Source organism: Oncorhynchus clarkii, chromosome 4, assembly GCF_045791955.1.
Source record: "Oncorhynchus clarkii lewisi isolate Uvic-CL-2024 chromosome 4, UVic_Ocla_1.0, whole genome shotgun sequence".
Lineage (NCBI taxonomy): Eukaryota > Metazoa > Chordata > Actinopteri > Salmoniformes > Salmonidae > Oncorhynchus > Oncorhynchus clarkii.
Genome location: NC_092150.1, coordinates 21,565,026 through 21,589,897, shown reverse-complemented (window position 1 = coordinate 21,589,897; position 24,872 = coordinate 21,565,026). Strand labels below are relative to the sequence as shown.

The window sequence follows — 24,872 nt, the reverse complement described above, 5'->3', positions numbered from 1 at the left end:
CAGAGGGAGCACCCCCCCTATCCACATCGACGTGACAACTTTCACAGATGCACAACCGAGAGCAACCTGTCGGGCTGTATCACAGCCTGGTATGGCAACTGCTCCACCCACAACCGTAAGGCTCTCCAGAGGGTAGTGCGGTCTGCACAACGCATCACCGGGGGCAAACTACCTGCCCTCCAGTACACCTACACCACCCAATGTCACAGGAAGGCCAAAAAGATCATCAAGGACAACAACCACCGAGCCAATGCCTGTCCACCTTGCTATCATCCAGAAGGCGAGGTCAGTACAGGTGCATCAAAGCTGGAACCGAGAGACTGAAAAACAGTTTCTATCAAGGCCATCAGACTGTTAAACAGCCATCACTAACATTGAATGGCTGCTGTCAACATACAGACTCAAATCTCTAGCCACTTTAATAATTAATAATTGGATGTTATAAATGTATCACTAGTCACTATAAACAATGCCACTTTATATAATGTTTACATACCCTACATTACTCATCTCATATATATATATATATATATATATATATATATACAGTGGGGCAAAAAAAAGTATTTAGTCAGCCACCAATTGTGCAAGTTCTCTGACTTAAAAATATGAGAGAGACCTGTAATTTTCATCATAGGTACACTTCAACTATGACAGACAAAATGAGAGAAAAAAATCCAGAAAATCACATTGTAGGATTTTTTATGAATTTATTTGCAGATTATGGTGGAAAATAAGTATTTGGTCACCTACAAACAAGCAAGATTTCTGGTTCTCACAGACCTGTAACTTCTTCTTTAAGAGGCTCTTCTGTCCTCCACTCGTTACCTGTATTAATGGCACCTGTTTGAACTTGTTATCAGTATAAAAGACACCTGTCCACAACCTCAAACAGTCACACTCCAAACTCCACTATGGCCAAGACAAAAGAGCTGTCAAAGGACACCAGAAACAAAATTGTAGACCTGCACCAGGCTGGGAAGACTGAATCTGCAATAGGTAAGCAGCTTGGTTTGAAGAAATCAACTGTGGGAGCAATTATTAGGAAATGGAAGACATACAAGACCACTGATAATCTCCCTCGATCTAAGGCTCCACGCAAGATCTCACCCCGTGGGGTCAAAATGATCACAAGAACGGTGACCAAAAATCTCAGAACCACACGGGGGGACCTAGTGAATGACCTGCAGAGAGCTGGTCATCAAAGTAACAAAGCCTACCATCAGTAACACACTACGCCGCCAGGGACTCAAATCCTGCAGTGCCAGACGTGTCCCCCTGTTTAAGCCAGTACATGTCCAGGCCCGTCTGAAGTTTGCTAGAGAGCATTTGGATGATCCAGAAGAAGATTGGGAGAATGTCATATGGTCAGATGAAACCAAAATATAACTTTTTGGTAAAAACTCCAACTCATCGTGTTTGGAGGACAAAGAATGCTGAGTTGCATCCAAAGAACACCATACCTACTGTGAAGCATGGGGGTGGAAACATCATGCTTTGGGGCTGTTTTTCTGCAAAGGGACCAGGACGACTGATCCATGTAAAGAAAAGAATGAATGGGACCATGTATCATGAGATTTTGAGTGAAAACCTCCTTCCATCAGCAAGGGCATTGAAGATGAAACGTGGCTGGGTCTTTCAGCATGACAATAATCCCAAACACACCGCCTGGGCAACGAAGGAGTGGCTTCGTAAGAAGCATTTCAAGGTCCTGGAGTGGCCTAGCCAGTCTCCAGATCTCAACCCCATAGGAAATCTTTGGAGGGAGTTGAAAGTCCGTGTTGCCCAGCAACAGCCCCAAAACATCACTGCTCTAGAGGAGATCTGCATGGAGGAATGGGCCAAAATACCAGCAACAAGGTTTTCACAACCTTGTGAAGACTTACAGAAAACGTTTGACCTCTGTCATTGCCAACAAAGGGTATATAACAAAGTATTGAGATAAACTTTTGTTATTGACCAAATACTTATTTTCCACCATAATTTGCAAATAAATTCATTAAAAATCCTACAATGTGATTTTCTGGATTAGTTTTTCTCATTTTTCTGTCATAGTTGAAGTGTACCTATGATGAAAATTACAGGCCTCTCTCATCTTTTTAAGTGGGAGAACTTGCACAATCGGTGGCTGACTAAATACTTTTTTGCCCCACTGTATATATACTGTACTCTATACCATCTACTGCATCTTGCCTATGCCGCACGGCCATCGCTTATCCATATATTTGTATGAACATATACTTATTCATCCCTTTACACTTGTGTATAAGGTAGTTGTTGTGAAATTGTTAGATTACTTGTTAGATATTACTGCATGGTCGGAAGTAGAAGCACAAGCATTCTGCTAACCATGTGTATGTGACCAATAAAATTAGATTTAATTTGATTTAGTAACCAAAAAAATATACAGTCAAAATAATCAAAATATACAGTTGAAGTCAGAGGTTTACATACAGCTTAGCTAAATACATTTAAACTCAGTTTTTACACGATTCCTGACATTCAATCCTAGTAAAAATTCCCTGTCTTAGGTCAGTTAGGATCACCACTTTATTTTAAGAATGTGAAATGTCAGAATGATAGTAGAGATAATTATTTATTTCAGCTTTTATTTCTTTTATCACATTCCCAGTGGGTCAGAAGTTTACATACACTCAATTAGTATTTGGTAGCATTGCCTTTAAATTGTTTAGCTTGGGTCAAACGTTTTGGGTAGCCTTCCACAAGCTTCCCACAATAAGTCGGGTGAATTGTGGCCCATTTCTCCTGACAGACCTGGTGTAACTGAGTCAGGTTTGTAGGCCCACGCTTTTTCAGTTCTGCCCACAAATGTTCTGTAGGATTGAAGTCAGGGCTTTGTGATGGCCACTCCAATACCTTGACTTTGTTGTCCTTAAGCCATCCACAACTTTGGAAGTATGCTTGGGGTCATTGTCCATTTGGAAGACCCATTTGCGACCAAACTTTAACTTCCTGACTAATGTCTTGAGATGTTGCTTCAATATATCCACACAATTATGTATTATTTCCTCCTCATGATGCCATCTATTTTGGGAAGTGCACCAGTCCCTCCTGCAGCGAAGCACCCCCAAAACATGATGCTGCCACCCCTGTGCTACACGGTTGGGATGGTGTTCTTCAGCTTGCAAGCATCCCCCATTATGTCCAAACAGTTATATTTTTGATTTATCAGACCAGAGGACATTTCTCCAAAAAAGTACAATCTTTCTCCCCATGTGCAGTTGCAAACCATAGTCTGGCTTTTTTATGGCGGTATTGGAGCAGTTGCTTCTTCCATGCTGAGCTGCCTTTCAGGCTATGTCGATATCGGACTCATTTTACTGTGGATATAGATACTTTTGTACCTGTTTCCTCCAGCATCTTCACAAGGTCCTTTGCTGTTGTTCTGGGATTGATTTGCACTTTTCGCACCAAAGTACGTTCATCTCTAGGAGACAGAACGCATCTCCTTCCTGAGTGGTATGACAGCTGTGTGGTTCCATGGTGTTTATACTTGCGTACTATTGTTTGTACAGATGAACGTGGTACCTTCAGGCGTTTATAAATTGCTCCCAAGGATGAATCAGACTTATAGAGGTCAATAAATAAAAAAATCTGAGGTCTTGGCTGATTTTTTTTTGTTTGTTGATTTTCCCATGTCAAGCAAAGAGGCACTGAGTTTGAAGGTAAGCCTTGAAATACATCCACAGGTACACCTCCAATTGACTCAAATGATGTCAATTAGCCTATCAGAAGCTTCTAAAGCCATGACACCGTTTTCTGTCATTTTCCAAGCTGTTTAAAGGCACAGTCAACTTAGTGTATGTAAACTTCTGACCCACTGGAATAGTGATACAGTGAATTATAAGTGAAATAATCTGTCTGTAAACAATTGTTGGGAAAATGACTTGTGTCATGCACAAAGTAGATGTCCTAACCGACTTACCAAAACTATAGTTTGTTAACAAGAAATTTGTGGAGTGGTTGAAAAACGAGTTTTAATGACTCCAACCTAAGTGTATGTAAACGTCCGACTTCAACTGTATTTTATATTCCTTAAAGTAGCCACCGTTTGCCTTGATGACAGCTTTGAACATTATTGGTATTCTCTCAACCAGCTTCATGAGGTAGTCACCTCGAATGCATTTCAATTAACAGGTGTGCCTTGTTAATAGTTAAATTGTGGAATTTCTTTCCTTCTTAATGTGTTTGAGCCAAACAGTTGTGTTGTGACAAGGCAGGGGTGCTATACAGAAGACAGACCTATTTGGTAAAAGACCAAGGCCATATTATGGCAAGGACAACTCAAATAAGGAAAGAGAAACGACAGTCCATCGTTACTTTAAGACATGAATGTCAGTCAAAATGTCAAGAACTTTGAAAGTTTCTTCAAGTGCAGTCACAAAAACCATCAAGCGCTATGATGAAACTAGCTCTCATGAGGACCGCCACAGGAAAGAAAGACCCAGAGTTACCTCTGCTGCAGAGGATAAGATAATTATAGTTACCAGCCTCAGAAATTGCAGCCCAAATAAATGTTCAAGTAACAGACACATCTCAACATCAACTGTTCAGAGGAGACTGCGAGAATCAGGCCTTCATGGTCGATTTTCTGCAAAGAAGCCCCTACTAAAGGACACCAACAAGAAGAAGAGACTTGCTTTGGCCAAGAAAGACGAGCAATGGACATTAGGTCGGTGGAAATCTGTCCTTTGGTCTGATGAGTCCAAATTTTTGGTTCCAACCACCGTGTCTTTGTGAAACGCAGAGCAGGTGAACGGATGATCTCTGCATGTGTGGTTACCACCATGAAGCATGGAGGGGGTGTGGGGGTGCTTTGCTGATGACACTGTCAGTGATTTATTTAGAGTTCAAGACACTTAACCAGCATGGCTACCACAGCATTCTGCAGCGATACGCCATCCCATCCCATGGTTTGTGCTTAGTGGGACTATCATTTGTTTTTCAACAAGACAATGACCTAACACAACTCCAGGCTGTGTAAGGGCTATTTGACCAAGAAGAAGAGTGGTGGAGTGCTGCATCAGTTGACCTGGCCTCCACAATCACCCGACCTCAACCCAAATGAGATGGTTTGGGATGAGTTGGACCGCAGAGTGAAGGAAAAGCAGCCAACAAGTGCTCAGCATGCAAAGCTCAGTGTGCAAAGCTGTCATCAAGGCAAAGGGTGGCTACTTTGAAGAATCTAAAATGTATTTTAATTTGTTTAACACTTTTTGGTTACTACATGATTCCATATGTGTTATTTCAGCGGCAGGTAGCCTAGTGGTTAGAGCGTTGGGCCAGTAACTGAAAGGTTGCTAGATTACATCCCGAGCTGTCGTTCTGCCCCTGAACAAGGCAGTTAACCCACGGTTCCAAGGCCGTTATTGTAAATAAGAATTTGTTTTTATTGACTTGCCTAGTTATATAAAATAAAAATGCATAGTTTTGATGTCTTCACTATTATTCTACAATGTAGAAAATATGAAAAATAAAGAAAAATCCTTGAATGAGTAGATGTGGTCAAACTTTTGACTGGTACTGTATATGTTTTGGTGCCTCGAATTGGACACTGAGTCTACTGTGCACAATTGTGTAGGATAGACTATTGCACAACACCCAACCATATTCCTAGTAATTATTGTGGATATAATGACAAATGACTTAGCCTAGTGTGCTTCTTCACAATAAGATATGGTAATGAAATAACATGAGATGAGATGAGATGTGGCCACGTTTGTTTGTTTCCCGACACTTAATAAAATGAAGTGCTGTGCTACACTGTTGCGGTAAAACCACGTGAAGATTATTATGAGGAGGACAACATCTAATCCTGGCTTCAACTTGGATTTCCACACAAATCCTTCCATTACAAAAGGAAGCTGTTTTTGGTCGCTTTCTCATTATAAAAACAATGATGGTGAGATTCAAATGGTGAGATTTAGGTAACACTTTACTTGACACCCACCATATAATGTCATAACACACATATTTAGTTAGACCTGTTGTGACATATATTACATTATTTTATGGCTGGTTATGACACCTACATAAGAGTGTCAAAATCCACAAAACCCGACACATACACTAACGTTAACTCACCCCATTCCGTACAAATGTGCACAACCGCGACATTCAAACGAGGCTGCAAAAAAAACAAATGGGACTGTAGCGGCTGTATTGACGTCAAAATCTAGGGTGTGAACTACGTTTCTATTCAAGCATTACTATTCAAGCGTTACATGGTAATGGCTCTATCGTATTGGAGAAAAGTCGAAAAAACTGACCCTCCGTTACATCGTGTCATGCCGTAACGTACAGCACACATAAAGCAATGATTTCTGTCTTACAATCTCTCTCCACCAGGTGTAGCACTTCTCATCGTTTAAAAACCAAGAAATGGACAGTGACAGGGGTAAGGGGGGATACCTAGTCATTTCTAGCGTCATCACTATAAGTGATCGTCACTCTCAAAGCCGCCGTTTACTTCTGAACATCAATTTAGCACCACCCTAAACACCCAATTCAAATTCGACACAAACCTTCAAATAGGTATGTAATGACACGTTATATAAACTCTTTATAGTGTTTTATTTACATTTTAGAGGCGATAAGGTGGACAGATGGAGTGAAAAAAAGGCGTATTCCCACACATCTCCTCTCCTTCTCACTATCACACATTAGTTTAGCTTCCCCACCCGCCATTTTTAATAAGACCCGAAGGAGCTCATTGCCTGCTTGAATTATGTAGAAACGGGCAGCGTGGAGGTCTCGGTATGAATTCTGTTGGAAAGGGGAGAAATTGTGCTTTACGATGGTATTGACATTACAGTTGATCTGGAAGTATTACGTTTTTGGGGCGATAAAATAAGGTCAATTGTACAGTTGTACGGACCAAGGCGATGTACAAAAGTGAGTGAGTGAGTTTACGTTACCGTTCAAAAGGGGTCACTTAGAAATGTCCTTGTTTTTGAAAGAAAAGCACATTTTTAGTCCATTAAAATAACATAAAATGTATCCGAAATACAGCGTAGACATTGTTCATGTTTTAAATGACTATTGTAGTTGGAAATGGACGATTATTTATGGAATATCTACATAGGCATACAGAGGACCATTATCACCAACAATCACTCCTGTGTTCCAATGGTTACGTTGTGTTAGCTAATCCAAGTTTATCATTTTAAAATGCTAATTGATCATTAGAAAACCCTTTTGCAATTAAGTTAGCAGAGCTGAAAACTGTTGTGCTAATTAAAGAAGTAATAAAACTGGCCGCCTTTAGACTAGTTGAGTGTCTGGAGCACCAGTATTCGTGGGTTCAATTACAGGCTCAAAATGGCCAGAAACACACAACTTTCTTCTGAAACTCGTCAGTCTATTCTTGTTCTGAGAAATGAAGGTTATTCCATGCGAGAAATTGCCAAGAAACTGAAGATCTCGTACAACACGGTGTATTACTCCCTTCATAAAGAGGAGTGGGAGGCCCACTCCCACAACTGAGCCAGAGGACAAGTACATTAGAGTGTAATGTTTGAGAAACAGAAGCCTCACAAGTCCTCAACTGGCAGCTTCACTAAATAGTACCCGCAAAACACCAGTCTCAACATCAACAGTGAAGCGGTGTAGCGTGGTTCGTTCTGCGTTGTGTACTTTTAATTAGGACACTGCCACAACTGAAGGGCTGCTAGTTGAATTATTTTTATTTGCCCTGCACACGAAGAGACAACACACAATATGTTAGCCCTTGGCGCAGTCATAGCTCTCAGGCACCTTGCTATGCCGAAGGTCAGACAAAAGAGCGCAATAGGGAAATAACAGGTGCTGCGTGCACACATTCAGTGCACAACAGCACACCATATAATACAAGTAAAATGATACAGAACCTAATTCGGACAAAATAAAAGACATACCTGCACAAGAAGAGACAACACACAATATGTTAGCCCTTGGCGCAGTCATAGCTCTCAGGCACCTGCGCAAGCACATGGACACTCACTCAAACACTGTCCCAAGTACTCAGAAGTTACAATAGATACCCTAGTTTGCGAGCTTGGTGAAACTTGTTAACATAAATCTTTATATTGTCCACATTGTAACAAACTTATGGTTGCTTAACAGCACATTGTGTAACATTACCACGTTTTTATATTGAACAATTTCGGAGCCAAGGACAACATACCTTGCTATGCCGAAGGTCAGGCAAAAGAGAACAATAAAAGGGGGTACGGAAATACAGATAACCCGCGATGGGCCAAACCAAAATATACAAAACTTTTACAATCACATGTATGTACAATGTTGATATGAAAAAGTGTTTGTACACCAAAGAATAACATTAGCCATGCAGCTGTAATTAAATAAAAAACACACTGAATTATTATTATCAAATTATTAACATCCCCTCTTGACCTTGAATTGGTCCTTGAGTGAAATTTGGTGCATAATCTAGGGCACATATGTCAGAGTCAAGGCCCGCGGGCCACATCCGGCCCGCAAGAAGGTTTTTTACGGCCCCTGGGATGATCTTGATTTATTATTAGAACCGGCCCGCAGCAAGCCGGCAGCCCGCAGATCTTTTACACGCACCAATACTACATTTCCCACAATGCAAAGGTGACGCACCGAGCAGTAGGCTGCTTCATTTCAATATTTATTGGCACAGCAGTCGTCAGCATCACAGTAAAATTAACTTTCAGATACCCATCAAAAATGGCAAAACGGAAGGTGGATACTGAGAACCGGGGGTTTCAAACAAGGTGGGAGTCGGAGTATATGTTCACGAAGGTAGCTGGAAAACCTGTGTGTCTTCTGTGTGGAGAAAGTGTGGCGGTACTGAAAGAGTATAATCTGAGACGACATTATGAAACGAAACACGCGGACACACACGCGGACGCAACTGTCAAGGCCAGTTTTATTTTGGCAGAAGAGATCGCTAAATCAGCCCGGCCATTTACGGAGGGGGATTTCATCAAAAACTGCATGATTAAAGTTTGTGACGAAGTTTGCCCAGAAAAAAGGCAACTCTTTTTAAATGTGAGTCTGAGCAGAAACACCATTGCCGAGAGAGTAGACCAGTTGTCCATCAATCTAAAAGAGCAGCTTGTGAAAAAGGGAAAAGATTTTATTGCATATTCCTTGGCTGTGGATGAGAGCACCGACATTTCTGACATTGCCCAGTTGTCAATTTTCATCCGCGGAGTGGACTCCAACCTAAGCGTGACAGAGGAGTTTTTGGCTTTACGTCCTATGCATGGCACAACTACGGGGCATGATTTGTATGAAGAGGTGTCAAGATGTGTAAATGAGATGGAGCTGCCTTGGGAAAAACTCGTGGGTTTGACAACCGACGGAGCACCTGCGATGTGTGGACACAGGAGCGGACTGGTGGCGAAGATACGGGAAAAGATGCAAGAGGAAAACGCGACAGGTGAGCTGACAGCTTATCATTGTATCATACACCAGGAAGCGTTGTGCGGTAAAGCCTTGAAAATGGAGCATGTAATGAGCATCATCACGCGCACAGTTAACTTTATCAGAGCCAAAGGTTTGAATCACCGCCAGTTCAAGGCATTTCTGACGGAGTTAGAAACGGAGCATGGTGATTTGCCTTATCACACAGAGGTGCGATGGCTAAGCCAGGGAAAGGTGCTTCAAAGATGTTTCGAGCTTCGTGAGGAGATTTGTCTGTTCTTGGACAGCAAAGGGAAAGACACAACACAACTCCGAGACGAAATGTTTCTGTGTGAAATGGCTTTTCTGTGTGACATTACGAGTCATCTGAATGCAATAAACTTGCAGCTGCAGGGTCGGGATCGTGTCATCTCTGATATGTACAGTACAGTGAAGGCATTTAAAACCAAACTGACTCTGTGGGAGACGCAGATGCGGAAAGAAAATTTGAGCCACTTTCCCAGCTGCCAGACCATGAAAGAGAAGCTCTCTACCAGTGCGTTCCCGAGCACACAGTTGGCTGATAAAATAGGTATGCTTGCCGCTGACTTTCGACGCCGATTTGCTGACTTTGAAGCACAAAAAAGCAGGTTGGAACTGCTCGGTAACCCATTTGCTGTTGACGTGGAAAGCTCACCACCAAACCTCCAAATGGAGTTGATTGACCTCCAATGCAATGATGCACTGAGGGCAAAATATGCGGCAGTGGGTGCTGCGGAGTTCGCCCGTTTCCTCCCCGGCACAATGCCCCAGCTGCGCATCCAGGCTGCTCAAACGTTGTCTATGTTTGGCAGCACATACCTGTGTGAACAACTGTTTTCTTTGATGAACCTGAACAAAACATCACACAGAAGTCGACTTACTGCTGAACACCTCCACTCAATTCTGAGGATTTCTTCAGCTCAGAGCCTTACCCCGAACATTGATGAACTTGTGGAAAAGATGGGACACCACCAAGTATCACCCTCAACCTCAAACAAGTGAACATTACTGTGCAATCACATATTTAGAGTTTTTACTCAGTTCAAGTTTAAAAGTTAAAATTTAATATTTGTTTTCACTGCATGTTACTTCTCCTTAAACAAAGTGTTGTTTTTGATTAATAGATTTTTGCACTTTATTTTTTTGTATTTCAATCCAATTATATTTTAAAAATATTTCAGTTGAGTGGATGATAGAAAATTGCTATTATTGTTTTTTCTTTGAAGTAAATTTAGCCCACTTTTGCTAAAATAGAAAATATAGTCTACTGATGGTGCCTTGAATACCGGTTTCTTTCATTTAATGTTCATGTTATGGGGATATTTATATAAAGGAAATTTGTCTTTTGTGTCTGTTGAAAATTAAAGATTACTGACAGAGCCATAAGAAAATATTGCTTTATTTATCTGATCATATTGTAATATATTTGTTAGGTTTTCAGTAGGTTCAATTAGGTTCACTAGACTATATGCGTCATTTAAAAATTTTTCAATGAACATTCGAACAGTCCGGCCCTCGTCTTGTAGCTGATTTTTTTATTTGGCCCTCCGTCCATTTGACTTTGACACCCCTGATCTAGGGGAACAACATCACACTACTACAGAGGTGACTCCGGGATGTTGACCTTCTAGGCAGAGTTGCAAAGAAAAAGCCATATCTCAGACTGGCCAATAATAATAAAAGATTAAGATGGGTAAAAGAACACAGACACTGGACAGAGGAACTCTGCCTAGAATCCAGGGGTCACCTCTTCACTGTTGACGTTGAGACTGGTGTTTTGCGGACCAGAACAAGAATAGACTGAGTTTCAGAAGAAAGGTATTTGTTTCTGGCCATTTTGAGCCAGTAATCGAACCCACAACCCACAACAGTTTTCATCTCTGCTAACATAATTGCAAAAGGGTTTTCTAATGATCAATGAGCCTTTTAAAATTATAAACTTGGTATAGCGAAATGCTTGTGCTTCTAGTTCCGACAATCGTAATAACCAACGAGTAATCTAACCTAACAATTTCATAACAACTACCTTATACACACAAGTGTAAAGGGATGAAGAATATGTACATAAAGATATATGAATGAGTGATGGTACAGAACGGCATAGGCAAGATGCAGTAGATGGTATCGAGTACAGTATATACATATGAGATGAGTAATGTAGGGTATGTAAACATATAAAAGTGGCATTGTTTAAAGTGGCTAGTGATACATGTATTACATAAAGATGGCAAGATGCAGTTGATGGTATAGAGTACAGAATATACATATGAGATGAGTAATGTAGGGTATGAAAACATATTAAGTGATATTGTTTAAAGCCGGTTAGTGATACATTTTTTACATCAATTTTTCCATTATTAAAGTGGCTGGAGTTGAGTCAGTATGTTGGCAGCAGCCAATCAATGTTAGTGGTGGCTGTTTTAAAACTTTTTGAGTGTAGGGGGCAGGATTTTCATTTTTGGCTAAAAAACATACCCTTTTGAAATGGCCTATTTCTCAGGCCCGGAAACTAGAATATGCATATAATTGTCAAATTAGGATAGAAAACACTCGAAAGTTTCCAAAACTGTCAAAATATTGTGTGTGAGTATAACAGAACTGATATTGCAGGCGAAAACCTGTGGAAAATCCCACCAGGAAGTGCCGTTTTTCCTGAAAGCTCTCTGTTCCATTGGATGCCTTGCCTCCATTTAAAGGGATATCAACCAGATTCATTTTCCTATGGCTTCCTCAAGGTGTCAACAGTCTTTAGACATAGTTTCAGGCTTTTATTTTGAAAATGAGCGAGAAAGATAACATCGCGTCAGTGGATAGCTGGGTGTTCGCAGAGTTTTGCTTGCGCAACAGAGTGGGGCAGCCATTGTCTCTCCCTCTCCTATTGAAAAAGCGACAGTCCCGGTTGATATATTATCGATTATATATTTTAAAAACAACCTGAGGATTGATTATAAAAAACGTTTGACATGTTTCTGTGGACATTACGGATACTATTTGGAATTTTCGTCTGCGATGTCGTGACCGCTCGAGCCTGTGGATTTCTGAACATAACGCGCCAAACAAATGAAGGTATTTTGGATATAAAAATAATCTTTATGGAACAAAAGGAACATTTATTGTGTAACTGGGAGTCTCGTGAGTGCAAACATCTGAAAATCATCAAAGGTAAGCAATTTCATCTATTGCTTTTCTGACTTTCGTGACCAATCTACTTGGCTGCTAGTGTTTGTAATATTTTGTCTACTGAGAGAGATGTTCTTACATAAACGCTTGTTATGCTAAGCTGTGTTTTGCTATATTGCACTTGTGATTTCATGAAAATTAAATATTTTTTGTAATTTAATTTGAATTTGGTGCACTGCAATTCAGCGGGTGTTGACGAAAATGATCCCGCTAAAGGGATGGGTGCTTCAAGAAGTTTTGCCAGTCTGATGGCCTTGAGATAGAAACTGTTTTTCAGTCTCTTGGTCCCTGCTTTGATGCACCTGTACTGACTGGTTGTTGTCCTTGAGGATCTTTTTGGCCTTCCTGTGACATCGGGTGGTGTAGGTGTCCTGGAGGGCAGGTAGTTTGCCCCCGGTGATGCGTTGTGCAGACCTCACTACCCTCTGGAGAGCCTTACGGTTGTGGGTGGAGCAGTTGCCGTACCAGGCTGTGATACAGCCCGACAGGATGCTCTCAATTGTGCATCTCTAAAAGTTTGTGCTTTTGGTGACAAGCCAAATTTCTTCAGTCTCCTGAGGTTGAAGAGGCGCTGCTGCGCCTTCTTCACCACGCTGTCTGTGTGGGTGAACCATTTCAGTTTGTCCGTTATGTGGACGTCGAGGAACTTAACTTACTACCCTCTCCACTACTGTCCCGTCAATGTGGATAGGGGGGTGCTCCCTCTGCTGTTTCCTGAAGTCCACGATCATCTCCTTTGTTTTGTTGACATGGAGTGTGAGGTTATTTTCCTGACACCACACTCCGAGGGCTGTCACCTCCTCCCTATAGGCCGTCTCGTCGTTGTTGGTAATCAAGCCTACCACTGTAGTGTCGTCTGCAAACTTGATGACTGAGTTGGAGGTGTGCATGGCCATGCAGTCGTGGGTGAACAGGGAGTACAGGAGAGGGCTCAGAACGCACCCTTGTGGGGCCCCAGTGTTGAGGATTAGCGGGGTGGAAATGTTGTTACCTACCCTCACCACCTAGGGGCGGCCCGTCAGGAAGTCCAGTACCCAGTTGCACAGGGCGGGGTCGAGACCCAGGGTCGATGACGAGTTTGGAGGGTACTATGGTGTTAAATTCTGAACTGTAGTCGATGAACAGCATTCTCACATGGGTATTCCTCTTGTCCAGATGGGTTAGGGCAGTGTGCAGAGTGGTTGCGATTGCATCATCTGTGGACTTGCAAATTGGAGTGGGTCTAGGGTGTCCGGTAGGGTGGAGGTGATATGGTCCTTGACTAGTCTCTCAAAGCACTTCATGATGACGGAAGTGAGTGCTACAGGGCGGTAGTTGTTTAGCTCAGTTACCTTAGCTTTCTTGAGAACAGGAACAATGGTGGCCCTCTTGAAGCATGTGGGAACAGCAGACTGGGATAAGGATTGATTGAATATGTCCGTAAACACACCAGCCAGCTGGTCTGCGCATGCTCTGAGGACGTGGCTGGGGATGCCGTCTTGGCCTGCAGCCTTGCGAAGGTTAACACTTTTAAATGTTTTACTAATGTCGGCTGCAGTGAAGGAGAGTCCGGAGATTTTGGTAGCGAGCCGTGTCAGTGGCACTGTAGTGTCCTCAAAGCGAGCAAAGAAGTTGTTTAGTCTGTCTGGGAGCAAGACAATCAGCCCCGTCGCGGACCAGGATTTATTTTTGTAATCCGTGATTGACTGTAGACCTTGCCACATACCTCTTGTCAGAGCCGTTGAATTGTGACTCTACTTTGACTCTATACTAACGCTTAGCTTGTTTGATTGCCTTGCGGTGGGAATAGCTACACTGTTTGTTTTCGGTCATGTTTCCGGTCACCTTGCCCTGATTAAAAGCAGTGGTTCACGCTTTCAGTTTTGTGCGAATGCTGCCATCAATCCACGGTTTCTGGTTTGGGTAGGTTTTAATAGTTGTATATTAGGCCCTGTATGTACAATTATATAAATTATATACTAATATAACATTGAGGTCCTTGGAAATTACAATGAAGTGCTTGAAAAAGTAATTGAATTTGACTTGCCAATGTCTGTATGAACCCTGCATAAAGGATGTTTAGTCCTAGGCCCATGTTGTATAGGTGGAGTTATCAGCCAATCTGCATATATTCCTCTAAGTACACATGTGTAATTGCATACAAATCCCTTTTATTTTCATTTCAAACCATTTTTAAATGTTGATCCCAATGTCACACATTGGCCCCATTATTTATAGAAAAACCCATATGTGCAATCTATTAAACAAAGACGCATATTGCATATACCCACGAACATCCACAAACATCATCACAGCGGGAGCCACACAGCCATCTCTCCGGGACAGTGTGATGATGAGGTTATTAATGGAAACACTGGGTCCTTCTGGTCAGAGGAAGTCAACAGCTTTTGGGAATGTGTGAATGTCCAAGTATTTACACCTCAGGGACAGGGGCCACTGCATCTGAGCCTCCAATGACAGAACAGTGCCAATACATCCTTTCTTAATTATGCACACAACAAGACAGCTGATTGAGCAACACAAAGGATTATCATATCTTGTAAAACATACAACTACTAGAGTTCAGTGAAAACTCATTTTCTACCGTCAATATAAACAACTTAGAGACTTGCACTCCCTTCTAAGATGTATAGCCTACTGCACAAACCTCATTGCTACAGAACTGTTTTTAATTGGTTTATGTTGCATAGGCTTACATTTTTTAAGTAATGTTTTTAACAAATCTGAGCAATAGAACTCGGCTTCCTTATTGATCAGAAAGTGATCTTGACTCAGAAAAGGTTTGTGACCGCTGGTATAGGCTGCTTCTCCATGCACACAGCCAGCCACTGTGAGAGGTCACAGTCCATGAGCATAGCCCAGGTTTAGTGGACTGTAATGTTTCCCTGGTTGATAGGAGGTATTTGCTCATATTGTGGGAAAATGCAGAGGTGGACAGCAGCTGAGGACTGAGATGAGAACCTAATGAAAACATACATACAGAGGAAGACCAGAAGGGACACGAATTAGCCCTGGCCTTTTACAATGTACAGCTCATAGACATAACCGCTGACCACTGTACTATAGTACTGTACAACTGGCCATTCAAAACCCAGACCTTGTTTGTGAATTTGATTTTTTTTTTTTTTTCATTTCCAACATCTCAACAGCCCAACTTTGATTAATGTGGTTCAATGGGATGAGTACACAGCCTATACCTGAAATAGAGGTTATGGAACATGGTTCCAGGGTGTAGCAAGGGCACTGCCGAGTTGCTCTGCAGGGCCTCTCACTCTAATCTGTCTACTGCTGGCTCATGTAACCTTGGAGCTGAGTGGGATCAAAGGGACCAGGCAGAACAGGCTGTCTACAGCTTCCGGGGCCAAATTTATCCCAGCGTAACCAGCATGGACTCACAGCCACACCCCATACTCTGACACCGGGACACCTGGATATGAGGCAAACTGGAGACAGAGGTAGGAACTGATGTGTTACTCACATCATCCTAAATTCAAGAAAACATATATACTGATCATCACAGACATATGATAGTTTAAAGGTTGTGAAATTGTGGTTATGTTTTTCACCTGATTTGCAGACACACAAAAACAGGATTGGAAATGTACTATGATAAATAATTTGACCATGCTCTATCTGCATTCTGGTTTCCAACAAAAGGGCTGGTTAAGACATTCCTGTGTGTGGGACACAGACCATTCCCATGGGGAGCCTCTGGGTGCCCTTTACACAGACCGACTACAACCTACAACTGTAGTCACATTTCAGAAAGGACCCAACCACCTCAGGTTCACACAAATTAATTTCCAATTATGTGTGAGAGTCAGTTCCACAAGAACCTATCGTGAAGGTTAAGCCGCGCTGCAACTACCAGTATAGAGTTACAGAGACAGTGGCACACCAACGCAGGAACATACATACTCTGATCATTCACATACACACTCCGAGAGACACACACAGTGCAGCACATGGGACGTGGGAAGGGCAGAACTGTAAATGTGATACTGGTCCTCATCTACAGGTTTGTGGACGGAAGCTGGAGATCTTAAACCTGTGTGAGCCACAGACAGAAGGGTGGGTGTGGGAGCAGAGGGGTGATGGGAAGGGGTGCAATACTCTCTTTTCAAATTCAGGGGCACTGAATCAGGACTCTCCGCCTCTTTCCCCTTATGTGGACATATCCTAGCAACGGTGTCCCAAACACAAGGGCATTTGATTTGATTTATTAGGATCCCCAATAGCCGACGCTTATGGCGACAGCTAGTCTTACTGGGTTCCGACACATACTAAGAAAGACATTACAGACTAAATGCTTTACAATTACATACACTACATGTTAATGTTTATAAATGTATCTATCAGTTATGCATACATGTCAGTACATACACATAACAAGTAGGTCACATTGGGGAGAGGCGTTGTGCAGTGAGTTGTTGCTTTATTTGTTTTTTGAAACCAGGTTTGCTGTTCACTTGCACTATATAAGATGGAAGGGAGTACCATGCACGCATGGCTCTGTATAATACTGTACATTTCCTTGAATTTGTTCTGGACCTGGGGACTGTGAAAAGACCCCTAGTGGCATGTCTGGTGGGGTAAGTGTGTGTGTCAGTGCTCTGTGTAAGTTGACTATGCAAACAATTTGTAATTTCCCCCCAAAATATGTTTCTTAGAAATACAAGAAGTGACACAGAGAGAGACTGGCATGCATACTATTAATATTATCCCTCTGATTACAATGAAGAGCAAGACGAGCTGCTCTCTTCTGAGCCAGCTGCAACTTAACTTGGTATTTCTTTGCAGCACTTGACCATATGACTAGACAATAATCAAGATAAGATAAAACTAGAGCCTGCAGAACCTGTATTTTGGAGTGTGGTGTCAAAAAATCTGAGAATCTCTTTATTACAGACAGGTCTCTCCTCGTCTTTACAACCATTGAATCCATATATTTTGACCATGACAGTTTACAATCTAAGGTAACACCAAGTTATTTAGTCTCTTCAATATGTTCAACAGCCACACCATTCATTACCAGAATCAGAGTTCTAGAACGTAGGTAATGATTTGTATCAAATCACTGACAACAACTATTTGTTATGGGTTTCAGTGACTTCATAAGCTGTGGTTGCTGATAGGTATATGGTTGAATCACCAACATATATGGACACACATGCTTTGTTTAATGCCAGGGGCAGGTCACTGGTAAAAAGTAGCCACTCTTTGCCTTGATGACAGCTTTGCACACTCTTGGCATTCTCTCAACCATCTTCATGAGGTAGTCACCTGGAATGCATTTCAATTAACAGGAGTGTCTTGTTAAAAGTAAATTTGTGGAATTTCTTTCCTCCCTAATGCACTTGAGCCAATCAGTTGTGTTGTGACAAGGTATGGGTGGTATACTGAAGATAGCCCCATTTCGTAAAAGACCAAGTCCATATTATGGCAAGAACAGCTCAAATCAGCAAAGGGAAACAACAGTCCATCATTACTTTAAGACATGAAGGTCAGTCAATTTGGAAAATTTCAAGAACTTTGAAAGTTTCTTCAAGTGCAGTCGCTTTCTTATATTTCCTAGATATAGGACAGACACTTCAAAACTTTATTCCTTGTCTTTTTTCCATTTAAATATTATTATTTTTATACATAAAGCGGTACTCAAATTCAAATATCTAAATGATCCATGGTATGACATCTTAAAACAATTCTTAAAACGATTCGGGTAGGGTCCATTTTGGAAGGGGTTCAACTCTTTGGACCTGAGACGACCTCTAGCACAGATGTATCTTCTGCTTGGATAGTTCCATCTACTTTAAATTACTATATTTGATTGTGTTGACAACCAAACACAATTCAATGTCACTAAATATCAAATCTGCAATCAACTGAGCTTGAAATCCTAGGCCTATTGTATTGTCTATTTTTTTGTTGAATTCTGGTTTGAATTCAATAATTTGCTGTTGATGACTTTGCAAATGCTACACTAAATAGGCCTACATAGCATCATTGATGATTGATAAAGTATGGTTAAATTTCATTTGCTCTGTTAAACCTATCATTCAGAATGACTTTGATAGCAGCAGTGAATCTATTTAATTTTTATGTGGAGATCTCTCAACAATCATTCTCACGATTACACATTGGTAATAGTCAGTGACAAATATCATAGTTAAAAACCTTGGATGGGAGACCAAGGGGTAGCTGTAGACAGATCAATTCTCCAGTAGGAGGTGCTGCCCAGTCTATAACTATTTTCTGATAGTAAATATAACTTTGAAAATCTGACATTGCTTTAAATGTACAAATTCAACATATTTTATACAAAGTTTGTCTATGTTGAAATTTGGCTACCATGATGACATATTCCTGTGGTTGAAATTTCACCCTCAAAACAACAGTTTACATTGAGAACTTTTTCAAATCCAATGTATTTTCCACCTAGATTCCACGTCACAATACGTTGACAAATGACATTGAAACAACGTTGATTCAACCAGTTTGTCCCCAGTAGGGAGACACATGCTCATTGCTCACATGGAGGGCTCCAAACAAAAGACAATCGAAAAAATTACAAAACTTGTAAATGATGGTATGAAATAAAACAGAACTTGTTTCTCACAAGTGTAGTAGGTTGTGAACAATGCAAACAATGTTTCCACTTCGAGAATGAGAAAGGTAAATGACTGTAATTAATACATGCATTAACAGAAATGAATTAAACCAAATGACAGGGATTAACGGTAAATTTACTACTGGTGACATACTACTGGTGACATACTACTGGTGACATACTACTGGTGACATACTACTGGTGACATACTACTGGTGACATACTACTGGTGACGGGGAATTGATAAAAATACACAATCAAATGACAAACAATTTACACAAATGAAACAATTCATGTGCAAGAATTGTCGGGAGACAGCTGAGCGCATACTGGAGAGCTGAGTGTATTCTGGAGAGAGATGTGCCTATATCCTCGCCACCCACCCCTCCCCTTCTTGTCTCAACATTTAGAATTATATTCAAGACACATTATCTTCATTTGTATTTTAGATGATTTTCACTGACATCCTCAACTCAATAATCAGCTAGGCCTATTGTCAAGTGCGCTGCCCAAATTGTGGACTTCCCAAAAAGGCATAGGCCTACACTCATGTGAATTTAAACAATGCGCAATGTATTTTTTTTAAGAAGCTAATGACCCTCTGGTGTTAAGTCAGGCTCTCTGGTGAAATATGTTTGAAAAGACAGGTGGAATTGTATCATTTTGACAAATGTATTTCAATTTACTTTCAGACACAGTAGCTGGTATTCAGAGCTTGAATAGCCACAATTTTTAGTCTTAAGTCTTTTTTTCAGTTATCAGGACTATAAAGCCAATGCAACTGCCTGTTTTACAAACGGTAGGCTACCACATGGATAGTGCATTGCAGGCCAACACTGACCTAGGCTACTATTGTACTTTGCAGGGATAGGAGCGGGGCAGCAATTTTTTTTGTCTTGTCTAGGGCGGCATATCGGCCAGGACCGAGGCTGCTCAGAGGACACTGTCCACGTCACTCACTTACATCATCTGTCTCTTTTCAGCAGGGATAAAACCCCAAGAAAGCCTCCCTTTCTGAGAAGCCCGGGACCAGCCACTCTCACTGTGAAAAGCAGAGCAGGACAAACCCACTATTCTTCACTCACATTCAAGACACCTCGTTAGAGACAGATTGATTTAAAATGGTAACACATCTCCAGGGATACTCAGTGAATGTAAACATTTTTCTCTCCCTTTCATTCATTGGTTCAAAACAAGACATACTGTGTATTCTCTACTCTAAATGGGAGAGAGAGAGAGCGAGTGAAAGAGAGAGAGCGAGAGAGAGAGAGAGAGCGAAGCGGAGGCAGACATCGAGAAACAGAGACAAAGAGATAGAGCAGAGGTCAAGTTCTCTTTTTCTGAGAGATTATTTGCTTAATGTGAGGCCTGACTAAATGTTTACTTTAAAAGCCAATATTGAACAGTACAAAGCCAATATCCAATACCACTGAAGTGGTTCTCGGATTGTCTCAACAAAACATCATATTTTTTTCTCATGTTATATGATGGTCAAATATCATGTTACTACTGAGTGTAATTTACTTGTTATTTTTATTTAACTAGGCAAGTCAGTTAAGAACAAATTCTTATTTACAATGACGGCCTACCAGGGAACAGTGGGATAGCTGCCTTGTTCAGGGGCAGAACAACAGATTTTTACCTTGTCAGCTCAGGGAGTCGATGCATCAACCTTTTGGTTACTGGCCCAACACTCCAACCACTAGGCTACCTGCAGCTGTAATAATGTAACATTTTTGCCTTTATCAGAACAAAATACTTTTGGCTGCGTGTCGGTTCAGAGCCCATTCCATTCAATGAGGTGAGACTGATTTTTAAGTAAATCAAAAGATGTAATTAAACCAAACCAAGTGGCAGTCACACTGACACTGACGTGAAACATTGTTCATGGACTTCAGAATTGACCCCTTACTGAGGGTCGCAGAGGGCCAAAGTGGTCCCAAGGCTTTACACAGTGAATCTGTCCTATCATCTCATTCTCCTGTCCCACATATCTATCTCCCTTACCCCTCCATCCTGTCCCTATCCTTACCCTGGAAGGCAGAGGCGTGGCCCACGATGAGGAACTTGAGCTCAAAGCTGTAGGAACGGATATTCTGGAGAGTCTCTCTGCGCACTGCTGCCTGGTAACTCTCCTCCATCTTGCGTGTGCAACACGACGGGCCTGCGTGCTTGCAGATCTGCAGCTCGCCATCTAGGAAAGAAGAGGAAAGCAAACTTGAGCATGACACAGACCTCAAATGTGAAGAACATAAACTAAGTGTGTTGGAAGCTTTGACCAAATGTGATTAATAATACTTACCCAAATAGTTGAGTAAATAAATGGTTCAAAGACATTGTTTCTCTACACTTCTACTAGTTCTCATATATACCCATCCCCTGTATTCAAGTTCCCTTTGAGTTAGCAAAGCTTCCTCTGCTACAATCTCATTTGGATGAGGTCCAGAGTGATTATACTGATTTATCTCCCATATGAAACTAATACACCAAGCTGGGATAGTGGAGCCAGAAATGAGATTGAGAAAGAGCTTCAGAAATAGACTTTGGTTATCAGGCTGGCTGGACGTAGCTGAATCAAAGTCCAGATACAAAATCTCCAACGGTGTAGAGAGGATGCAGAGGGAGTGATGCTCACCAGAGTTAACAACATGCTTACTTACAAACTCAACTGGGCCTAAGTCATTGCATGTGTCAATCATGAAGGAATTGTGCAAACAAATCTATCATGTAACTGATGACAGGTGACAGACTTACAGTGCATTCGGAGAGACCCCTTGACTTTTCCACATTTTGTTACATTACAGCCTTATACTAAAATGGATTAAATAAAAATAAATCCTCAGCAATCTACACACAATACCCCATAACGACAAAGCAAAAACATTTTTTTTTTAAATGTTTGCAAATGTATTAAAAAAGTAAAACTGAAATATCACATTTACATAAGTATTCAGACCCTTTACTCAGTACTTTTTTGAAACACCTTGGCAGCAATTACAGCACCGATTCATCTTGGGTATGACGCTACAAGCTTGGCACACCTGTATTTGGTGAGTTTCTCCCTCTTCTTCTCTGCAGATCATCTCAAGCTCTGTCAGGATGGATGGGGAGTGTCGCTGCACAGCTATTTTCAGGTCTCTCCAGAGATGTTCGATTGGGTTCAAGTCCGGGCTCTGGCTGTGCCACTCAAGGACATTCAGAGACTTGTCCTGAAGCCACTCCTGTGTTGTCTTGGTATTTCTGTTTTTTCTTTTTAATACATTTACACATTTCTAAAAAACTGTTTTCGCTTTGTCATTATTGGGTATTGTGTGTAGATTGATGAGGGGGGAAAATTATTTAATCAATTTTAGAATAAGGATGTAATATAACAAAATGTGGAAAAAGTTAAGGGGTCTGAATACTTTCCGAATGCACTGTATATATACACTGTAGAATAGACAATCATACACAACATGCAGCTCAGTTATTGTGGCCCCGTGGGGCTCAGGTCACCGAGAGAGAGAGAGAGAGAGAGAGAGAGAAGATTTTTGGGATGCATTTGTGAAGGAAACAAGATTGATTTGATTTAAATGGTTTGATTGCTTTTTGGTGCTTGCCAAATAATAAGCTGATATATAACTGCAATGTTATTGATTGTGACTGTTAGTGCCAGTACATCCATATAATAAACTCAGTATTTGAAAAGAAAAGAAACAAGAGATGGCCTCCCTTCACAGGGACTTACTTCCAAATCTTAGGATGGTCGTTAAACAAAGATAAGCATCAATTACTACTTACTAGGCACATTTGCTTGAATCTGTCTCTAGACCTAGGCTACTGTAGTTACATTTTTATGATTGTGATTTATCAATTCCCTGTGGAAAATAAACGGGTACACAGCATTCACACGTGCAAAGTGGCTCCTGGACATACTGCTGAGAAATTGTGTTAGGACCTACAAGTCAAGTGCGCACTAACCTGTTCCAGGTGCCTCGGGGACCCATTTCAACGGACCGATCTGGCGCAATTGAAACGCTGTTTTAACCTCATGGCAACTGTGCACTCCTGCACCTGAAGCTCCACATAGTACAACTGTCAGGTAAATCAACCAAAAGTCAACGCGTTGGAGTATTGTTTGGAACATCGCACCATTTCAATCAGATAGACTATCAAGGTATCCTAGCAGTGGTATGGCCGTTTGTAAAAGTAGCCGAATAGGCTATTTAAGTATTTAACAATCCCAAAATAAATTCGCAGTCCTTATCAACTGGATCGATCTGTTAGAATATCACATTTTGGGTCTGTTCACGACGTTCCCTCTCTCAGTGGGCTTTCCAGTTAAAATCCATGCGCTTCAGAAAGTGAAACGCTGTTCTTTGGATACAGCTGAGCGCTCTCTCTCTCGCTCCCTCTCTCTCACACACACCGCGCAAACCGGCCTACACTATCTTTGAAATTCTCAGTTTGAAACATCACACAAGATTGACTAACAGAAAAACGTTCTTAATTAAAGTGCAAAATTATATATTGGGTTCTTTGTTCATAGATGTTGGCTATTCCTTGTGCGATCATTTAAAACAATACCACAGCAATTGGAGCTCGAATAACATAATGTTTTTCTTCTAATAACACAATGTATAGTCCTAATGATTGATTTATACTGTATATGCTTCTCTAGCCTGCAGAGATTAATCTAAAACAGAACACCGCGTCCACCGTGTGGTCAGTCGTGGAATTAGTAATGTAAAAGCAGTTCTACCCACCGTAGCGTCGGATTAATATCATATTTATCTATGTATTAACTTGTGTTCGCATTCATAGGTCAAAAATAAATTGAGATCTCAAATGTCGCTAGTAAATGTAAAACATCTGCCCCGTGTGAGGCTCGAACTCACGACCTTCAGATTATGAGACTGACGCGCTGCCTACTGCGCCAACGAGGCTCGTGTAATTAGGCATTCACCCACCGTTTTAAAGATGGAATGGTTTGAACCAGGAACAATTCCACATGTTTTGGACAATATATTAACAGAAAACAATGCTGCTTCAGTGGTCCAAGAAAAGAAAGTACTGTACATTCATCAGTCAACCTATATGCCAATACACATAGCTAAAGGAGAAAAACGGAGAAAAACGGAATCATAGTAAGGTATACTGAAAAAATATTAAAATGCAACATACAACAATTTCTATGATTTTACTGGGTTACAGTTCATATGAGGAAATAGTAAATAGGTCCTAATCTATGGATTTCACATGCAAGGGAATACAGATATGTCACAGATACCTTTAAAAAAATGGGCCTCACAATGGGCCTCAGGATCTCGTCAAAGAGTTTTTGTGCATTTAAAAATTCCCATCGATAAATGCAATTCTGTTCGTTGTTCCATTGTTTATGCCTGCCCATACCATAATACCACCGCCACCATGGGGCAAACCGTTCACCCACACGACATCATACACATGGTCTAAGGCCGATTTGGATGTACTACCAAACTCTCTAAAACAACATTGAAAGTGGCTTATGGTAGAGAAATAAACATTCAATTCTCTGGCAACAACTCTTGTGGATATTCCTGCACTCAGCATGCCAATTTCACACTCCCTCAAAATTTGAGACATCCGTGGCATTGTGTTGTGACAAAACTGCACATTATAGAATGGC

General features: G+C 41.2%; 1 protein-coding gene and 1 non-coding gene across 2 annotated transcripts in view; both read right to left on the bottom strand.

Moving 5' to 3' along the window:
• Positions 1 to 23,519, bottom strand: part of LOC139407945 (glypican-5-like) — a 140,526-nt gene extending 117,007 nt beyond the window's left edge. The window contains exons 1-2 of the mRNA XM_071151822.1: positions 23,186 to 23,519; positions 21,258 to 21,419 (exon numbers count right to left, since the gene is read on the bottom strand). Of these exons, the coding sequence (XP_071007923.1) occupies positions 21,258 to 21,419; positions 23,186 to 23,351 (328 nt within the window). The 5' untranslated portion in view covers positions 23,352 to 23,519. The remainder of the gene's footprint in view (positions 1 to 21,257; positions 21,420 to 23,185) is intronic.
• A 558-nt stretch (positions 23,520 to 24,077) lies between these two features.
• trnam-cau (transfer RNA methionine (anticodon CAU)) lies at positions 24,078 to 24,150 on the bottom strand. The gene has a single exon. It is a non-coding gene; the product is annotated as a tRNA-Met (tRNA).
• Positions 24,151 to 24,872: the final 722 nt, after the last annotated feature.